Raw genomic sequence first — 20,231 nt, forward strand, 5'->3', positions numbered from 1 at the left:
CCATTTCATACAGTATATCTATTCACAATTTGTAAAAATTGCGAAGTTCGACCTGCAGTTTCACTGTTTCAGCTAGTTTCCCGGCCGATCGCGTTGTTCCAAAGGTCTATTACGACAAACGCGGACAATGACATTCTCAATTTTCCCACTGTAGTACATTTCCAATGAATGAAAGATACAACAATTTTACGTAAATATTTATTTCGTTTCAGAGAATTACGGGATATCTTGACGTCGTTGACAACGCGATATCATTGCCACTCGCACTATGTACATTTTAGCACTAGATCTAGTGCCGTTTTAGCACTAGATCTAGTAGTTTTTCGGATTAGTGCTACTACATGTAGCACTAACCACTCGCACTATGTCCATTTCGACACATTTACATACCTCCTGACTGAGGATTCTTGAGTCTGACATTGTTTTCTATGATCATATATCGGTACATGTAGTTGTATTTGCTCATTTTGTAGCATATATCTGTGGTCATTATACTGGTAATTATAAAGGCAATATTTATTTGTTCAGAAGCAACTCACCTTAGAAGCACATACAACAAAAAATCATAGATCATTAATCTTTTTTCGAGTAACAACACACTGTCAGTTACGTAAGCGCATGTGCTACTGGTACTAGAGCATATACCAAATTTGGTTTATGTGTGCTTACAAACTGTATACTAGAGATGTGTTTCTAATAAATGAAATATAGTACTCCTGTCTTCTAAGGTTGCCCTCTGAAGACAGCTGACAGGGAAAGTCCATGGTCTACATTAATGATACTGTACCTGTACCTATATCTTGTATTGTGTCATGGTGATTGATATAGACCCCCTAGCTTACTTGTTTTAAATAACATTCCTGCTTTATCAGTCATGTGAATGTAAATACATGTATGTATGTACACATGTATCAATAAAGTTGTGATTTCATATCAACTGTGGTACAATTTCATGGCCTGAAATGTTAAATATGTTTTAATTGAATTGAATGTACATGTGACTTGATGTATTTTGTAGGTCCTCAAGGTATGCATGCAGGTAGCAGAGGATGGCCTTGTGACCTCTGTGATTGTTAAGTCTTGCAGTACTAGCTGAACAGTAACGACGGGTTACAGTGTAATTAGGCATAGGCTACATGTATTATTGCTACATGTACATTGTTAGTAGTGCTGAATATAGATAGTATATACCGGTGTGTATTAGATTACTTTATGATTATGTATAGTTTATGTTCAATCAAACAAAGATGCAGTCTGAGTGTGTCACCATCTCACTTCTGTATATCACCATCACACTACTGTATATCACCAACATGAAAGTCTCATAGAAATTACACTACGCGGAAAACATATTTTTAAAAATTTCAGATACCTATTAGAGCAGAAACTCTGTATTTTATTTTATAGAGTTTATATAACTGCTTTGTGATTTCAGTAGTTATTTGGTAGTGTATTGAGATCAGCTCTGACTTTCAAGATTATCATTACTTCTTTAGTCTTATTACATTAGTATAATGACTATGGTTTTATTGTAAGTTTATTCTGATGTCCTGGTACCAGTGTAGTATACTGTCAATGGCAATGATTATTACTGGATTAGTAGATGGTATAATCTTATAATAGGGATGATCTCCACTATATCTTTCAATTATCATGGTGTATCAGGCATGGTTCACAAATCATGTGTAAATTTTTACTATTGCTCCCTCTACAGGCATTTATGAAAGGTTGTTGTCCTCTTCTGACTGCACCTTTGATGCATTCTCAGAGTTTCTAAGCTAGGTAGAGTCAATTAACATAACAATTTAATCTTAAGGTAAAGCAATTAGTTTCTATTCATGTGCCAAATGCATTGCCTCCATGTTTTGCCATGCAGCTATAGAGTCCCATTGTGTGCTGTCACTGTGTGTAATAGGACAAAGCTATTGTATGGTTGGCTTATAGATGTCTTCATTGACCTAAACTTAAACTTTACCTGCTTTGATTCTGAAATATGACAAGCAGTGACTGTAATATTCACAATGTAAATAATCAACAAGTGTTTGGAGTGTTTGATTAAAATGATCAAATGATAACTGTAAAATCGGTTGATATATTAACAACTTGGCTATTTTGTCTGCTAGCATATTTCATTTGATTGGTCTTGGGTGTTGTCATGGTAATTAATATATATTCTTCTTATACGCCCTTACAAATTACAAAATGTAGGTTTGTATATATCATTGTGCAACATACATGTACTCATGTGTGAATTCACTTTATTAAAATTCTTTTCCTACTAGAGGTATTTATTCAAGTACAATATTGAAAAGTGTGTGTGCAGTCTGCAAACTTGACCTTGAGTCTCAATATACATGTTTGTACATTCCAAGGTACTACATGTAGCTAGGAATTTAAAATGCTAAAATATGCTAAAAAGAATGATTTGGGGCATTTGTTTGAAATTGTCAATGAACAAAGGGGAAAATCAGAAAAACATAATAAAATATTACCTGTTAAGTTGGTAGGCTTACTGGTACATGGCAAATACAATGTTACATTCTTTCTTCAGACAAATATCTATAGAGTAATATCGGTGGGTTTGATTAACCTTTTCACCGCCAGATTTGTTCTACACTTTTTTCTTGTATTCTTCAATATTTTTCGGAAATGAATCCTAATTTTGGAGCCAACAGACAAATTTTAGTCAATTTTCAGTTTTTACTCAAAATATTTGGCAATATTTGTTCCAATCTTCTGAAGGAATGTCCAGACTATAAACAGGACTATTTTGTGAATTTGTGATGAAAAGAAGGAACTAATGGTGAAAAGATTGTCGTTCTTTGTATGTAACTATATTATGTGCTTCTGTGAGTTCAGTGTGCAAAATATGAGATGCAGACTTTACTGGGACACCTTTATTCTGTTCTTTGTATGTAACTATATTATGTGCTTCTGTGAGTTCAGTGTGCAAAATATGAGATGCAGACTTTACTGGGACACCTTTATTTTGTTCTTTGTATGTAACTATATTATGTGCTTCTGTGAGTTCAGTGTGCAAAATATGAGATGCAGACTTTACTGGGACACCTTTATTCTGTTCTTTGTATGTAACTATATTATGTGCTTCTGTGAGTTCAGTGTGCAAAATATGAGATGCAGACTTTACTGGGACACCTTTATTCTGTTCTTTGTATGTAACTATATTATGTGCTTCTGTGAGTTCAGTGTGCAAAATATGAGATGCAGACTTTACTGGGACACCTTTATTCTGTTCTTTGTAAAGTATATATGCCTTAAGTATGTTAGGAATATTTTTCATAACCATACCATGCTATGCTTACATGGTTACCCAGCTCACCATGAAATTACATGTAGAGTTGACCCTGTGAACACCTTTGCCAGGCATTCACTATCAATGTATCTCTACTTGGCTTGCATACCAGTATTCACCGGATGAACAGAAATAACTGTGAAGGTGTCTCATATTTTTAGAACCACTTCTATATTCAATATTCACAGTTTATATACTGATACAGTGTATATGTATGTTTCATATTGTTTGTTATTGTTCAAGACTTTGGTGTGGCAGGGGTGACTGGATGATCAACTTTTTCTACCATTCACAAATTGTAGTGTATAATCAAAATGCTTTGATCAAAACCCATGGGCAATGGGAAATTATAGATTCGTTTGATGTGCAATATGTCAACTTTAGGCATCATCCACAAAATAGTTTCATTTCTAGTCTGCTCTTTTCTATAAAAAATGTTGCGAAAATTTCAAATATTTTGATCCAAAACTAGAAGTAACGTCACATTTTGTTAGTATGGTCCAAAATTAAGATTGAGTTCAATAAAAATTATGAAAAATATGAACAAATCTATTCATTTTGAGCAGGGAAAAAAATGGCACTTAAAGGGTTGGTTAAAATTTTACCAGGGACAATAGTGGTGCTGAATGAGAGGTTATGGAATGTACAATTCAGGTCATCTATTGTCTGGTCACCTATAGAATAATTACACAGTATTACGTGACTGCTTCATTGCCTGCAAAACAAGTATACATGTATATGTGTACAAACCTAGAAACACAAACAACATGCTTCGTACAGCAGTGTTTAAAAAGAAAAAATAATATAACTGTTACATGGTTCAGTTATCTCAGTAACAATCTTATTGTAATGTGCCTGGTTTTAACAGGTGATTAATTACCATGTTGAGGTTAGTATGAATACAGACTGAGGCAGTAGTGTGTGAGGACAGTGCAATACAGACTGAGGCAGTAGTGTGTGAGGACAGTGCAATACAGACTGAGGCAGTAGTGTGTGAGGACAGTGCAATACAGACTGAGGCAGTAGTGTGTGAGGACAGTGCAATACAGACTGAGGCAGTAGTGTGTGAGGACAGTGCAATACAGACTGAGGCAGTAGTGTGTGAGGACAGTGCAATACAGACTGAGGCAGTAGTGTGTGAGGACAGTGCAATACAGACTGAGGCAGTAGTGTGTGAGGACAGTGCAATACAGACTGAGGCAGTAGTGTGTGAGGACAGTGCAATACAGACTGAGGCAGTAGTGTGTGAGGACAGTGCAATACAGACTGAGGCAGTAGTGTGTGAGGACAGTGCAATACAGACTGAGGCAGTAGTGTGTGAGGACAGTGCAATACAGGGTCAACAGCAACAAAGCATGATAAGTATTTATAAAGCATGTAGTTAAATCTTTTAAGTGGCTGTGTTGTGCTAGAAATGAGAAACTGAACGCACTTTTATATGGTTGGTGAACTTTGAATGTAAAGCTATTGTTGTTGTAATGGACGCCTGCATTGTGACTGCATAGACACTTGTCATGTGTTTCTACGCCATTAACTGAACGCTAATCAACCACCTGACTTTAAACTTGTGATAATCTTCTAATATATTTCAGTTTCTATGTGAAAAGTTTAGGGTTATTGAATGAGCTAGACATACATGTACGGTAGTCACTTACGGCAGTTCTTGAGTCAACTTTACTGCTGACTTATTGTTGTTAATGAACTTGATAGTTAAAGGTGTGGTTATCTTATCCATATTCTTGGAGAGCTTAGAGGTATTTTGTTGCTAAAACTGGAGATAAATCCATTTTTGATTGATTGAGTTCAATTTGTATGTTTTTCATTGCTATTGACTACACACACATTTTATAGTTTTTTTCTGAATAACTGGGATTCAGGTGACAATTGTTTGTTCGGGCTGGGTTATAAATTCAATTACTCAGTGGTGTGGTATTATGAAACACACCCGGTGTGGTATACATATATGCATGTACATGTACCTATTCCCAAATTGGGAATTGATGGATTCATCATAGTCATTTTTAGTTTCCTGGTAACCATTTTGTGGTTTTATCTGATTTCATTGAGACTTTGGTGTGACAAAGATTGACTGCATTTGGTTGTTACCAAGGTGATATATACATTTTGTTTATAGATTTTGTCAACTTCACAAACTGTATATTGCCAAAATGTTTTTGATTTCTTTGTATAATACATACATTGTATCACAGTGAAGTTGATTAATGATACCAGGGTCATTGAGTTCTCTGCCAGTGATCTGTAGCTTATATCTACTGTACTCGATTATAACATTGTGTAATTAACATACCTCAGAAATATATGATTTTTATATGACAGACATGCTGACTAGACAAGAAATATTCTATTTGGAAAACATATTGTTGTATGCTTAGTAGTTTTTTAACTAATAAATAGTTTGTTGTTGTACTTTATTTGAATATCTTTCCCTGCATGTAAAGACATGTAAATTATACCTCCCACTGTCTGTAATATTAATAATCTGAAAAACTACCCAGAGTTCCCAGGGGTTGTAAATATTGGAATTCTGCAAATCACAGTCTGTGTGCAGTACAGTATAATATAGAAATTTCTTTCTTGTGATTCATCTGATATGCAATGTGAAATACGTAATGATTGCTAGCTTCCTGTTTATTTCACAGGGTATCCTTCAATGTCTGGGATTGCATTTTTGTCTATTTGACTGTAGTTACATATACATGTACATGTAATAGGGATCTGTTGTATGAGCTTGAAATGAGGAATGTATGATTTACCATATGCTTTTTTTGTGATTGCTCTGAATTATAATTTTTAACCATGCTGTTGATTTCATGTACAAATTGAATATTTGAAACAGCTTGCACATAATAAAGGAATTAATTTGCACTGCCTTATTGACCTTTTTTTTTAAAAAAAAAAGGTGAGAGATTATATGTGTATATCGCCATTCTAATCACATAAATTCACATCAGATTGTAGTACAGTTTATTTTGAGACAATAACATAATTATAAACCAATTAATTTTATGGCATTGGTGAAGAGAAAAAAAAATCATGGAAATCGCTGAAATTGACATGAAGTGAAATTTATCCCTTGCGATATTAAAGTGGTTTATAGGATTTGGTAACTGAAACAGTGGTTACAATAAGTGATTAAAATATTGTTATGTGAATTACCACAATGGTGTGATATTTTCATGGGGTATACTCATGTGGTGTGCCATGGAATGAGCATAACTACTGGGGTATTATTGTTCTATTGAACATTTCATATTAACAGGTGACAGTGTTCTTGTATCTAAAGGTTTAGCTCTGTATAGAACAAATATAATATTTCTTCATACATATTTGCTGTATTAGGAGCACAAAAAACAGAAAATTATATGCATTGTTTACTCAATCATTAAAATACATGTATGACCTATTGTGACCAGACACATCTTTGTCATTTATGTAAGCGTATACGGTATGGATATGGACTCAAACCGTGTGGTGATACCCTTATTGCTGACTGCTTCACATAATGACCTGTTTTCTGTTTTTCTTTCAGAGTAAAGTTAATGCCTCTATTTACTGGTTAATTTATAAAGCGTATCCATACAGTGAAATACCGGAAGAATTCAATAATTTGTTTTATACAGATAGCCAGGTTAGTTTATGTCATCATTTTACCTTGTCAATGGAAATGATAGAGAAGATTTTACTACATATATCGGTAGTTTGATCTTTCATAATCAACTTGAATATTTGGTGTTTACATTTGATGTATCAGAAATAAGCTTGATATATGACAGAGTTTAATTAATATTGAAAATCAAGACCCATTCCAGAGCCCTAAAAAGATATGAAACTCGGTGAAGAAATGCTTCTGATTCTCTTGTTTTTGGATATTGTAAAATACTTTATTTTCACTTGGAATTAATTTTCGCTGAAGGGATGATTCAGTGAAAATAAAATCCAGCAAATATACCTTTTTTCCCCTTTTACATTCAACTCGTCAAAAATCAGTGAAAATAAATTCCATACAAAACAGCAAAAATGTCTTTTTAGCGAAAATTAATTGCAGCTAAAATAAAGTATTTTACAGTACATGTATACTAACACTGCACTTTTGTTTCTAAACATAGACTTGAAAATACCACTTAATACTTTAGACAGACAAACAGACAGACAGACATTACATAATTATGACACATGCATATTTTACTCTATAGGCAAAATGTTTCAAATAAAATATAAAATATGTATTGTATCTGATAGAATGAGCTGTGTATAAAATTACATATGATATATGACAGTGTAGTTTATTTTTATAAATTTTTAATTATTATGCCATTATGATTCTTTCTGAGAAAATTTCTACCACTGTAACCAGTTTGCAACAATAGAAATACTAACAATAGGGTTATGATAATTCTAAATAGCATGTTGCCAGTGGTGGTTTCACTTCAGGATATCAGTCAAGGAGTTCTGAGTTGTTTGTAGGATATGTCAACAGCCTAAAGTTATCCATACTAGTCTTGCAGACATTTTAGCCCTAAGCTTATTACTTTATTATTCTTGTTTAATGTACCAGTAACTTTTATTGCTTTACACAGCAAACTTTTGATTGATGGTGACTATTCAAGTTAAAAACTTGATAAAAGACGGTTTGACAACTTATAACACCATACCCAAGTGTTGGAATACTCTACCCTCCTCCTGGTTAACCTTTGACCTTTTATTACAGGGTGAGGCACATTTGAAGCCACTAGTCATTAATCAGTTAGTGTCAGCTGAATTGTATTGTAAAGCATGCAGTAACATCTTTAGAAATACAGAGTATCAGTGGCAGGGGCATTGGAGTGTTATACAGATATTATCTAGGAATGGCATTTATGTGGTGGATAAAAACGAGGAAGCTGTCACGGAAGGAATGCTTGTACAGGCATCACCTTTTAAACTGGTGAGTGAACGTCAAAGATAAATTGTTTCTCTGCCTGCCATTATGGATGAATATGAGGCAACAGGGCGATATGGAGTTTGTATTAGAGTTTGTGATATAGATTATTTATAAAAAAATTAAAAAAAACAGACAAACGCTCACACAAATACAGTTAAAACATTTATTTTTACTGATATTTCATTTCAGTATTTTGATGTTTTGAGCATATTAACTGTGTTTTAATTTCATGAATTTCACAATGAGTTTTGTTGTTATTTTACATGTTCTTGTAGATTTAATTTAGCGCATTTTACTTACCAACGAAAATAGAAAAATTAAAACCCAGTGAATAATTAATGCATTTACAGTACACACACACATGTCTGTGCAAGTGGTGATACATGAATATGAGAGGAGGACATGTTTTATTCGGCCAATTAGGAGGACATGTTTTATTCGGCCAATTAGGAGGACATGTTTTATTCGGCCAATTAGGAGGACATGTTTTATTCGGCCAATTTCTTCATTTCTGTTTGTAATTTAATGTGAATTTGTATCACTGAAGCATCTTAGTCATAAATTTAAATTAAAGTTGCTGTTCATTAGACAGGTTGGAGATTAATCAATTATGTACCAATCTCTTGCAAGATAAATTGAGATATTATTTGAAATAATATTTTTGTTCTTGAGAATCAGTAAGTTTTTATGATTCTGAAAGCAATATTTTTGACATCTTTAGCAACATGGCACTATTTGATACTGAATGTCTTTATTTTTATTTACTTGTCCTAGCTGAAATTTGCCTGTCTGGGACAGGTGCATAGGCCTTAATTTTAACCATCATAAATGCAATGGTTGTATTTTGGTAATGTTAACTTTGTTCACATGGGTTTTATGTAAATGCATGCTCTTCAGTTAGATCAAATACAGTAATTCCTAACACTAATAATGATGTTCCCATATTACCACACTGTACCACTTTGTCTTGGCAGAATGCCCATCTAACTTTGATAGACTGTATCATGTCAGCGTATATCATTGAAGTTGTCACTGTTGAAAAGATTGTCCAGTCAGTTAGGTAAGTGTTTACACATACCTGTGATCAAAGTATTTACAATGACATTTATCTCAATCATCAGTTGTGTCCTAGTTTCACTTCATATGTTTATTCACCATACAGTCAGGCTCCAGTGTATTTGTATACCAATGTATTCATGTCATCAAAACAGACAGATAAGAGTGATGTATTCATGCCATCAAAACAGACAGATAAGAGTGATGTATTCATGCCATCAAAACAGACAGATAAGAGTGATGTATTCATGCCATCAAAACAGACAGATAAGAGTGATGTATTCATGTCATCAAAACAGACAGATAAGAGTGATGTATTCATGTCATCAAAACAGACAGATAAGAGTGATGTATTCATGCCATCAAAACAGACAGATAAGAGTGATGTATTCATGTCATCAAAACAGACAGATAAGAGTGATGTATTCATGCCATCAAAACAGACAGATAAGAGTGATGTATTCATGTCATCAAAACAGACAGATAAGAGTGATGTATTCATGCCATCAAAACAGACAGATAAGAGTGATGTATTCATGTCATCAAAACAGACAGATAAGAGTGATGTATTCATGCCATCAAAACAGACAGATAAGAGTGATGTATTCATGCCATCAAAACAGACAGATAAGAGTGATGTATTCATGTCATCAAAACAGACAGATAAGAGTGATGTATTCATGTCATCAAAACAGACAGATAAGAGTGATGTATTCATGTCATCAAAACAGACAGATAAGAGTGATGTATTCATGTCATCAAAACAGACAGATAAGAGTGATGTATTCATGCCATCAAAACAGACAGATAAGAGTGATGTATTCATGCCATCAAAACAGACAGATAAGAGTGATGTATTCATGTCATCAAAACAGACAGATAAGAGTGATGTATTCATGTCATCAAAACAGACAGATAAGAGTGATGTATTCATGTCATCAAAACAGACAGATAAGAGTGATGTATTCATGTCATCAAAACAGACAGATAAGAGTGATGTATTCATGCCATCAAAACAGACAGATAAGAGTGATGTATTCATGTCATCAAAACAGACAGATAAGAGTGATGTATTCATGCCATCAAAACAGACAGATAAGAGTGATGTATTCATGCCATCAAAACAGACAGATAAGAGTGATGTATTCATGCCATCAAAACAGACAGATAAGAGTGATGTATTCATGTCATCAAAACAGACAGATAAGAGTGATGTATTCATGCCATCAAAACAGACAGATAAGAGTGATGTATTCATGTCATCAAAACAGACAGATAAGAGTGATGTATTCATGCCATCAAAACAGACAGATAAGAGTGATGTATTCATGTCATCAAAACAGACAGATAAGAGTGATGTATTCATGCCATCAAAACAGACAGATAAGAGTGATGTATTCATGCCATCAAAACAGACAGATAAGAGTGATGTATTCATGTCATCAAAACAGACAGATAAGAGTGATGTATTCATGTCATCAAAACAGACAGATAAGAGTGATGTATTCATGTCATCAAAACAGACAGATAAGAGTGATGTATTCATGTCATCAAAACAGACAGATAAGAGTGATGTATTCATGTCATCAAAACAGACAAATAAGAGTGATGTATTCATGTCATCAAAACAGACAGATAAGAGTGATGTATTCATGCCATCAAAACAGACAGATAAGAGTGATGTATTCATGTCATCAAAACAGACAGATAAGAGTGATGTATTCATGGCATCAAAACAGACAGATAAGAGTGATGTATTCATGTCATCAAAACAGACAGATAAGAGTGATGTATTCATGTCATCAAAACAGACAGATAAGAGTGATGTATTCATGGCATCAAAACAGACAGATAAGAGTGATGTATTCATGTCATCAAAACAGACAGATAAGAGTGATGTATTCATGTCATCAAAACAGACAGATAAGAGTGATGTATACATGTCATCAAAACAGACAGATAAGAGTGATGTATTCATGCCATCAAAACAGACAGATAAGAGTGATGTATTCATGGCATCAAAACAGACAGATAAGAGTGATGTATTCATGTCATCAAAACAGACAGATAAGAGTGATGTATTCATGTCATCAAAACAGACAGATAAGAGTGATGTATACATGTCATCAAAACAGACAGATAAAAGTGATGTATTCATGTCATCAAAACAGACAGATAAGAGTGATGTATTCATGGCATCAAAACAGACAGATAAGAGTGATGTATTCATGTCATCAAAACAGACAGATAAGAGTGATGTATTCATGTCATCAAAACAGACAGATAAGAGTGATGTATACATGTCATCAAAACAGACAGATAAGAGTGATGTATTCATGCCATCAAAACAGACAGATAAGAGTGATGTATTCATGCCATCAAAACAGACAGATAAGAGTGATGTATTCATGTCATCAAAACAGACAGATAAGAGTGATGTATTCATGCCATCAAAACAGACAGATAAGAGTGATGTATTCATGCCATCAAAACAGACAGATAAGAGTGATGTATTCATGCCATCAAAACAGACAGATAAGAGTGATGTATTCATGTCATCAAAACAGACAGATAAGAGTGATGTATTCATGTCATCAAAACAGACAGATAAGAGTGATGTATTCATGCCATCAAAACAGACAGATAAGAGTGATGTATTCATGCCATCAAAACAGACAGATAAGAGTGATGTATTCATGCCATCAAAACAGACAGATAAAAGTGATGTATTCATGTCATCAAAACAGACAGATAAGAGTGATGTATTCATGTCATCAAAACAGACAGATAAGAGTGATGTATTCATGTCATCAAAACAGACAGATAAGAGTGATGTATTCATGCCATCAAAACAGACAGATAAGAGTGATGTATTCATGCCATCAAAACAGACAGATAAGAGTGATGTATTCATGTCATCAAAACAGACAGATAAGAGTGATGTATTCATGTCATCAAAACAGACAGATAAGAGTGATGTATTCATGCCATCAAAACAGACAGATAAGAGTGATGTATTCATGTCATCAAAACAGACAGATAAGAGTGATGTATTCATGTCATCAAAACAGACAGATAAGAGTGATGTATTCATGTCATCAAAACAGACAAATAAGAGTGATGTATTCATGCCATCAAAACAGACAGATAAGAGTGATGTATTCATGTCATCAAAACAGACAGATAAGAGTGATGTATTCATGCCATCAAAACAGACAGATAAGAGTAATGTATTCATGCCATCAAAACAGACAGATAAGAGTGATGTATTCATGCCATCAAAACAGACAGATAAGAGTGATGTATTCATGTCATCAAAACAGACAGATAAGAGTGATGTATTCATGCCATCAAAACAGACAGATAAGAGTGATGTATTCATGCCATCAAAACAGACAGATAAGAGTGATGTATTCATGCCATCAAAACAGACAGATAAGAGTGATGTATTCATGCCATCAAAACAGACAGATAAGAGTGATGTATTCATGCCATCAAAACAGACAGATAAGAGTGATGTATTCATGCCATCAAAACAGACAGATAAGAGTGATGTATTCATGCCATCAAAACAGACAGATAAGAGTGATGTATTCATGCCATCAAAACAGACAGATAAGAGTGATGTATTCATGTCATCAAAACAGACAGATAAGAGTGATGTATTCATGCCATCAAAACAGACAGATAAGAGTGATGTATTCATGCCATCAAAACAGACAGATAAGAGTGATGTATTCATGTCATCAAAACAGACAGATAAGAGTGATGTATTCATGCCATCAAAACAGACAGATAAGAGTGATGTATTCATGCCATCAAAACAGACAGATAAGAGTGATGTATTCATGCCATCAAAACAGACAGATAAGAGTGATGTATTCATGTCATCAAAACAGACAGATAAGAGTGATGTATTCATGCCATCAAAACAGACAGATAAGAGTGATGTATTCATGTCATCAAAACAGACAGATAAGAGTGATGTATTCATGCCATCAAAACAGACAGATAAGAGTGATGTATTCATGTCATCAAAACAGACAGATAAGAGTGATGTATTCATGTCATCAAAACAGACAGATAAGAGTGATGTATTCATGTCATCAAAACAGACAGATAAGAGTGATGTATTCATGCCATCAAAACAGACAGATAAGAGTGATGTATTCATGCCATCAAAACAGACAGATAAGAGTGATGTATTCATGTCATCAAAACAGACAGATAAGAGTGATGTATTCATGTCATCAAAACAGACAAATAAGAGTGATGTATTCATGTCATCAAAACAGACAGATAAGAGTGATGTATTCATGTCATCAAAACAGACAGATAAGAGTGATGTATTCATGTCATCAAAACAGACAGATAAGAGTGATGTATTCATGCCATCAAAACAGACAGATAAGAGTGATGTATTCATGCCATCAAAACAGACAGATAAGAGTGATGTATTCATGTCATCAAAACAGACAGATAAGAGTGATGTATTCATGCCATCAAAACAGACAGATAAGAGTGATGTATTCATGCCATCAAAACAGACAGATAAGAGTGATGTATTCATGCCATCAAAACAGACAGATAAGAGTGATGTATTCATGTCATCAAAACAGACAGATAAGAGTGATGTATTCATGCCATCAAAACAGACAGATAAGAGTGATGTATTCATGCCATCAAAACAGACAGATAAGAGTGATGTATTCATGCCATCAAAACAGACAGATAAGAGTGATGTATTCATGTCATCAAAACAGACAGATAAGAGTGATGTATTCATGCCATCAAAACAGACAAATAAGAGTGATGTATTCATGCCATCAAAACAGACAGATAAGAGTGATGTATTCATGTCATCAAAACAGACAGATAAGAGTGATGTATTCATGCCATCAAAACAGACAGATAAGAGTGATGTATTCATGTCATCAAAACAGACAGATAAGAGTGATGTATTCATGTCATCAAAACAGACAGATAAGAGTGATGTATTCATGCCATCAAAACAGACAGATAAGAGTGATGTATTCATGCCATCAAAACAGACAGATAAGAGTGATGTATTCATGCCATCAAAACAGACAAATAAGAGTGATGTATTCATGCCATCAAAACAGACAGATAAGAGTGATGTATTCATGCCATCAAAACAGACAGATAAGAGTGATGTATTCATGCCATCAAAACAGACAGATAAGAGTGATGTATTCATGTCATCAAAACAGACAGATAAGAGTGATGTATTCATGTCATCAAAACAGACAGATAAGAGTGATGCATTCATGTCATCAAAACAGACAGATAAGAGTGATGTATTCATGCCATCAAAACAGACAGATAAGAGTGATGTATTCATGTCATCAAAACAGACAGATAAGAGTGATGTATTCATGCCATCAAAACAGACAGATAAGAGTGATGTATTCATGCCATCAAAACAGACAGATAAGAGTGATGTATTCATGTCATCAAAACAGACAGATAAGAGTAATGTATTCATGTCATCAAAACAGACAGATAAGAGTGATGTATTCATGTCATCAAAACAGACAGATAAGAGTGATGTATTCATGCCATCAAAACAGACAGATAAGAGTGATGTATTCATGCCATCAAAACAGACAGATAAGAGTGATGTATTCATGCCATCAAAACAGACAGATAAGAGTGATGTATTCATGCCATCAAAACAGACAGATAAGAGTGATGTATTCATGTCATCAAAACAGACAGATAAGAGTGATGTATTCATGCCATCAAAACAGACAGATAAGAGTGATGTATTCATGTCATCAAAACAGACAGATAAGAGTGATGTATTCATGTCATCAAAACAGACAGATAAGAGTGATGTATTCATGCCATCAAAACAGACAGATAAGAGTGATGTATTCATGTCATCAAAACAGACAGATAAGAGTGATGTATTCATGTCATCAAAACAGACAGATAAGAGTGATGTATTCATGCCATCAAAACAGACAGATAAGAGTGATGTATTCATGCCATCAAAACAGACAGATAAGAGTGATGTATTCATGCCATCAAAACAGACAGATAAGAGTGATGTATTCATGTCATCAAAACAGACAGATAAGAGTGATGTATTCATGTCATCAAAACAGACAGATAAGAGTGATGTATTCATGTCATCAAAACAGACAAATAAGAGTGATGTATTCATGTCATCAAAACAGACAGATAAGAGTGATGTATTCATGCCATCAAAACAGACAGATAAGAGTAATGTATTCATGCCATCAAAACAGACAGATAAGAGTGATGTATTCATGGCATCAAAACAGACAGATAAGAGTGATGTATTCATGTCATCAAAACAGACAGATAAGAGTGATGTATTCATGTCATCAAAACAGACAGATAAGAGTGATGTATTCATGTCATCAAAACAGACAGATAAGAGTGATGTATTCATGTCATCAAAACAGACAGATAAGAGTGATGTATTCATGTCATCAAAACAGACAGATAAGAGTGATGTATTCATGTCATCAAAACAGACAGATAAGAGTGATGTATTCATGTCATCAAAACAGACAGATAAGAGTGATGTATTCATGTCATCAAAACAGACAGATAAGAGTGATGTATTCATGTCATCAAAACAGACAGATAAGAGTGATGTATTCATGTCATCAAAACAGACAGATAAGAGTGATGTATACATGTCATCAAAACAGACAGATAAGAGTGATGTATTCATGTCATCAAAACAGACAGATAAGAGTGATGTATTCATGTCATCAAAACAGACAGATAAGAGTGATGTATTCATGTCATCAAAACAGACAGATAAGAGTGATGTATTCATGCCATCAAAACAGACAGATAAGAGTGATGTATTCATGCCATCAAAACAGACAGATAAGAGTGATGTATTCATGTCATCAAAACAGACAGATAAGAGTGATGTATTCATGCCATCAAAACAGACAGATAAGAGTGATGTATTCATGCCATCAAAACAGACAGATAAGAGTGATGTATTCATGTCATCAAAACAGACAGATAAGAGTGATGTATTCATGCCATCAAAACAGACAGATAAGAGTGATGTATTCATGCCATCAAAACAGACAGATAAGAGTGATGTATTCATGCCATCAAAACAGACAGATAAGAGTGATGTATTCATGCCATCAAAACAGACAGATAAGAGTGATGTATTCATGCCATCAAAACAGACAGATAAGAGTGATGTATTCATGCCATCAAAACAGACAGATAAGAGTGATGTATTCATGCCATCAAAACAGACAGATAAGAGTGATGTATTCATGTCATCAAAACAGACAGATAAGAGTGATGTATTCATGCCATCAAAACAGACAGATAAGAGTGATGTATTCATGCCATCAAAACAGACAGATAAGAGTGATGTATTCATGTCATCAAAACAGACAGATAAGAGTGATGTATTCATGCCATCAAAACAGACAGATAAGAGTGATGTATTCATGTCATCAAAACAGACAGATAAGAGTGATGTATTCATGCCATCAAAACAGACAGATAAGAGTGATGTATTCATGTCATCAAAACAGACAGATAAGAGTGATGTATTCATGTCATCAAAACAGACAGATAAGAGTGATGTATTCATGTCATCAAAACAGACAAATAAGAGTGATGTATTCATGTCATCAAAACAGACAGATAAGAGTGATGTATTCATGCCATCATAACAGACAGATAAGAGTGATGTATTCATGCCATCAAAACAGACAGATAAGAGTGATGTATTCATGCCATCAAAACAGACAGATAAGAGTGATGTATTCATGCCATCAAAACAGACAGATAAGAGTGATGTATTCATGCCATCAAAACAGACAGATAAGAGTGATGTATTCATGCCATCAAAACAGACAGATAAGAGTGATGTATTCATGTCATCAAAACAGACAAATAAGAGTGATGTATTCATGTCATCAAAACAGACAGATAAGAGTGATGTATTCATGCCATCAAAACAGACAGATAAGAGTGATGTATTCATGTCATCAAAACAGACAGATAAGAGTGATGTATTCATGCCATCAAAACAGACAGATAAGAGTGATGTATTCATGTCATCAAAACAGACAAATAAGAGTGATGTATTCATGTCATCAAAACAGACAGATAAGAGTGATGTATTCATGCCATCAAAACAGACAGATAAGAGTGATGTATTCATGCCATCAAAACAGACAGATAAGAGTGATGTATTCATGCCATCAAAACAGACAGATAAGAGTGATGTATTCATGCCATCAAAACAGACAGATAAGAGTGATGTATTCATGCCATCAAAACAGACAGATAAGAGTGATGTATTCATGTCATCAAAACAGACAGATAAGAGTGATGTATTCATGTCATCAAAACAGACAGATAAGAGTGATGTATTCATGTCATCAAAACAGACAGATAAGAGTGATGTATTCATGTCATCAAAACAGACAGATAAGAGTGATGTATTCATGCCATCAAAACAGACAGATAAGAGTGATGTATTCATGTCATCAAAACAGACAGATAAGAGTGATGTATTCATGTCATCAAAACAGACAGATAAGAGTGATGTATTCATGTCATCAAAACAGACAGATAAGAGTGATGTATTCATGCCATCAAAACAGACAGATAAGAGTGATGTATTCATGCCATCAAAACAGACAGATAAGAGTGATGTATTCATGCCATCAAAACAGACAGATAAGAGTGATGTATTCATGCCATCAAAACAGACAGATAAGAGTGATGTATTCATGTCATCAAAACAGACAGATAAGAGTGATGTATTCATGCCATCAAAACAGACAGATAAGAGTGATGTATTCATGTCATCAAAACAGACAGATAAGAGTGATGTATTCATGCCATCAAAACAGACAGATAAGAGTGATGTATTCATGCCATCAAAACAGACAGATAAGAGTGATGTATTCATGCCATCAAAACAGACAGATAAGAGTGATGTATTCATGCCATCAAAACAGACAGATAAGAGTGATGTATTCATGCCATCAAAACAGACAGATAAGAGTGATGTATTCATGCCATCAAAACAGCCAGATAAGAGTGATGTATTCATGTCATCAAAACAGACAGATAAGAGTGATGTATTCATGCCATCAAAACAGACAGATAAGAGTGATGTATTCATGTCATCAAAACAGACAGATAAGAGTGATGTATTCATGCCATCAAAACAGACAAATAAGAGTGATGTATTCATGTCATCAAAACAGACAGATAAGAGTGATGTATTCATGTCATCAAAACAGACAGATAAGAGTGATGTATTCATGCCATCAAAACAGACAGATAAGAGTGATGTATTCATGTCATCAAAACAGACAGATAAGAGTGATGTATTCATGTCATCAAAACAGACAGATAAGAGTGATGTATTCATGTCATCAAAACAGACAGATAAGAGTGATGTATTCATGCCATCAAAACAGACAGATAAGAGTGATGTATTCATGTCATCAAAACAGACAGATAAGAGTGATGTATTCATGTCATCAAAACAGACAGATAAGAGTGATGTATTCATGTCATCAAAACAGACAGATAAGAGTGATGTATTCATGTCATCAAAACAGACAGATAAGAGTGATGTATTCATGCCATCAAAACAGACAGATAAGAGTGATGTATTCATGCCATCAAAACAGACAGATAAGAGTGATGTATTCATGTCATCAAAACAGACAGATAAGAGTGATGTATTCATGCCATCAAAACAGACAGATAAGAGTGATGTATTCATGTCATCAAAACAGACAGATAAGAGTGATGTATTCATGCCATCAAAACAGACAGATAAGAGTGATGTATTCATGTCATCAAAACAGACAGATAAGAGTGATGTATTCATGTCATCAAAACAGACAGATAAGAGTGATGTATTCATGTCATCAAAACAGACAGATAAGAGTGATGTATTCATGCCATCAAAACAGACAGATAAGAGTGATGTATTCATGCCATCAAAACAGACAGATAAGAGTGATGTATTCATGTCATCAAAACAGACAGATAAGAGTGATGTATTCATGCCATCAAAACAGACAGATAAGAGTGATGTATTCATGCCATCAAAACAGACAGATAAGAGTGATGTATTCATGTCATCAAAACAGACAGATAAGAGTGATGTATTCATGCCATCAAAACAGACAGATAAGAGTGATGTATTCATGCCATCAAAACAGACAGATAAGAGTGATGTATTCATGCCATCAAAACAGACAGATAAGAGTGATGTATTCATGCCATCAAAACAGACAGATAAGAGTGATGTATTCATGCCATCAAAACAGACAGATAAGAGTGATGTATTCATGCCATCAAAACAGCCAGATAAGAGTGATGTATTCATGTCATCAAAACAGACAGATAAGAGTGATGTATTCATGCCATCAAAACAGACAGATAAGAGTGATGTATTCATGTCATCAAAACAGACAGATAAGAGTGATGTATTCATGCCATCAAAACAGACAGATAAGAGTGATGTATTCATGCCATCAAAACAGACAGATAAGAGTGATGTATTCATGTCATCAAAACAGACAGATAAGAGTGATGTATTCATGTCATCAAAACAGACAGATAAGAGTGATGTATTCATGCCATCAAAACAGACAGATAAGAGTGATGTATTCATGCCATCAAAACAGACAGATAAGAGTGATGTATTCATGCCATCAAAACAGCCAGATAAGAGTGATGTATTCATGTCATCAAAACAGACAGATAAGAGTGATGTATTCATGCCATCAAAACAGACAGATAAGAGTGATGTATTCATGTCATCAAAACAGACAGATAAGAGTGATGTATTCATGCCATCAAAACAGACAGATAAGAGTGATGTATTCATGCCATCAAAACAGA

At 34.2% G+C, this 20,231-nt stretch overlaps 1 protein-coding gene across 5 annotated transcripts in view; it reads left to right on the top strand.

The window, feature by feature from the left end:
• Positions 1–20,231, top strand: part of LOC102804367 (calmodulin-regulated spectrin-associated protein 2-like) — an 80,411-nt gene that overhangs the window by 11,279 nt on the left and 48,901 nt on the right. For all 5 annotated transcript variants that reach the window (XM_085508123.1, XM_085508126.1, XM_085508127.1 and 2 more), the window contains exons 2-4: positions 6,864–6,962; positions 8,043–8,258; positions 9,230–9,315. In XM_085508123.1, coding sequence (XP_085364249.1) covers positions 6,864–6,962; positions 8,043–8,258; positions 9,230–9,315 — 401 coding nt within the window. The remainder of the gene's footprint in view (positions 1–6,863; positions 6,963–8,042; positions 8,259–9,229; positions 9,316–20,231) is intronic.

Source organism: Saccoglossus kowalevskii, chromosome 14, assembly GCF_978046115.1.
Source record: "Saccoglossus kowalevskii chromosome 14, keSacKowa6.1, whole genome shotgun sequence".
Classification (NCBI taxonomy): Eukaryota; Metazoa; Hemichordata; class Enteropneusta; family Harrimaniidae; genus Saccoglossus; species Saccoglossus kowalevskii.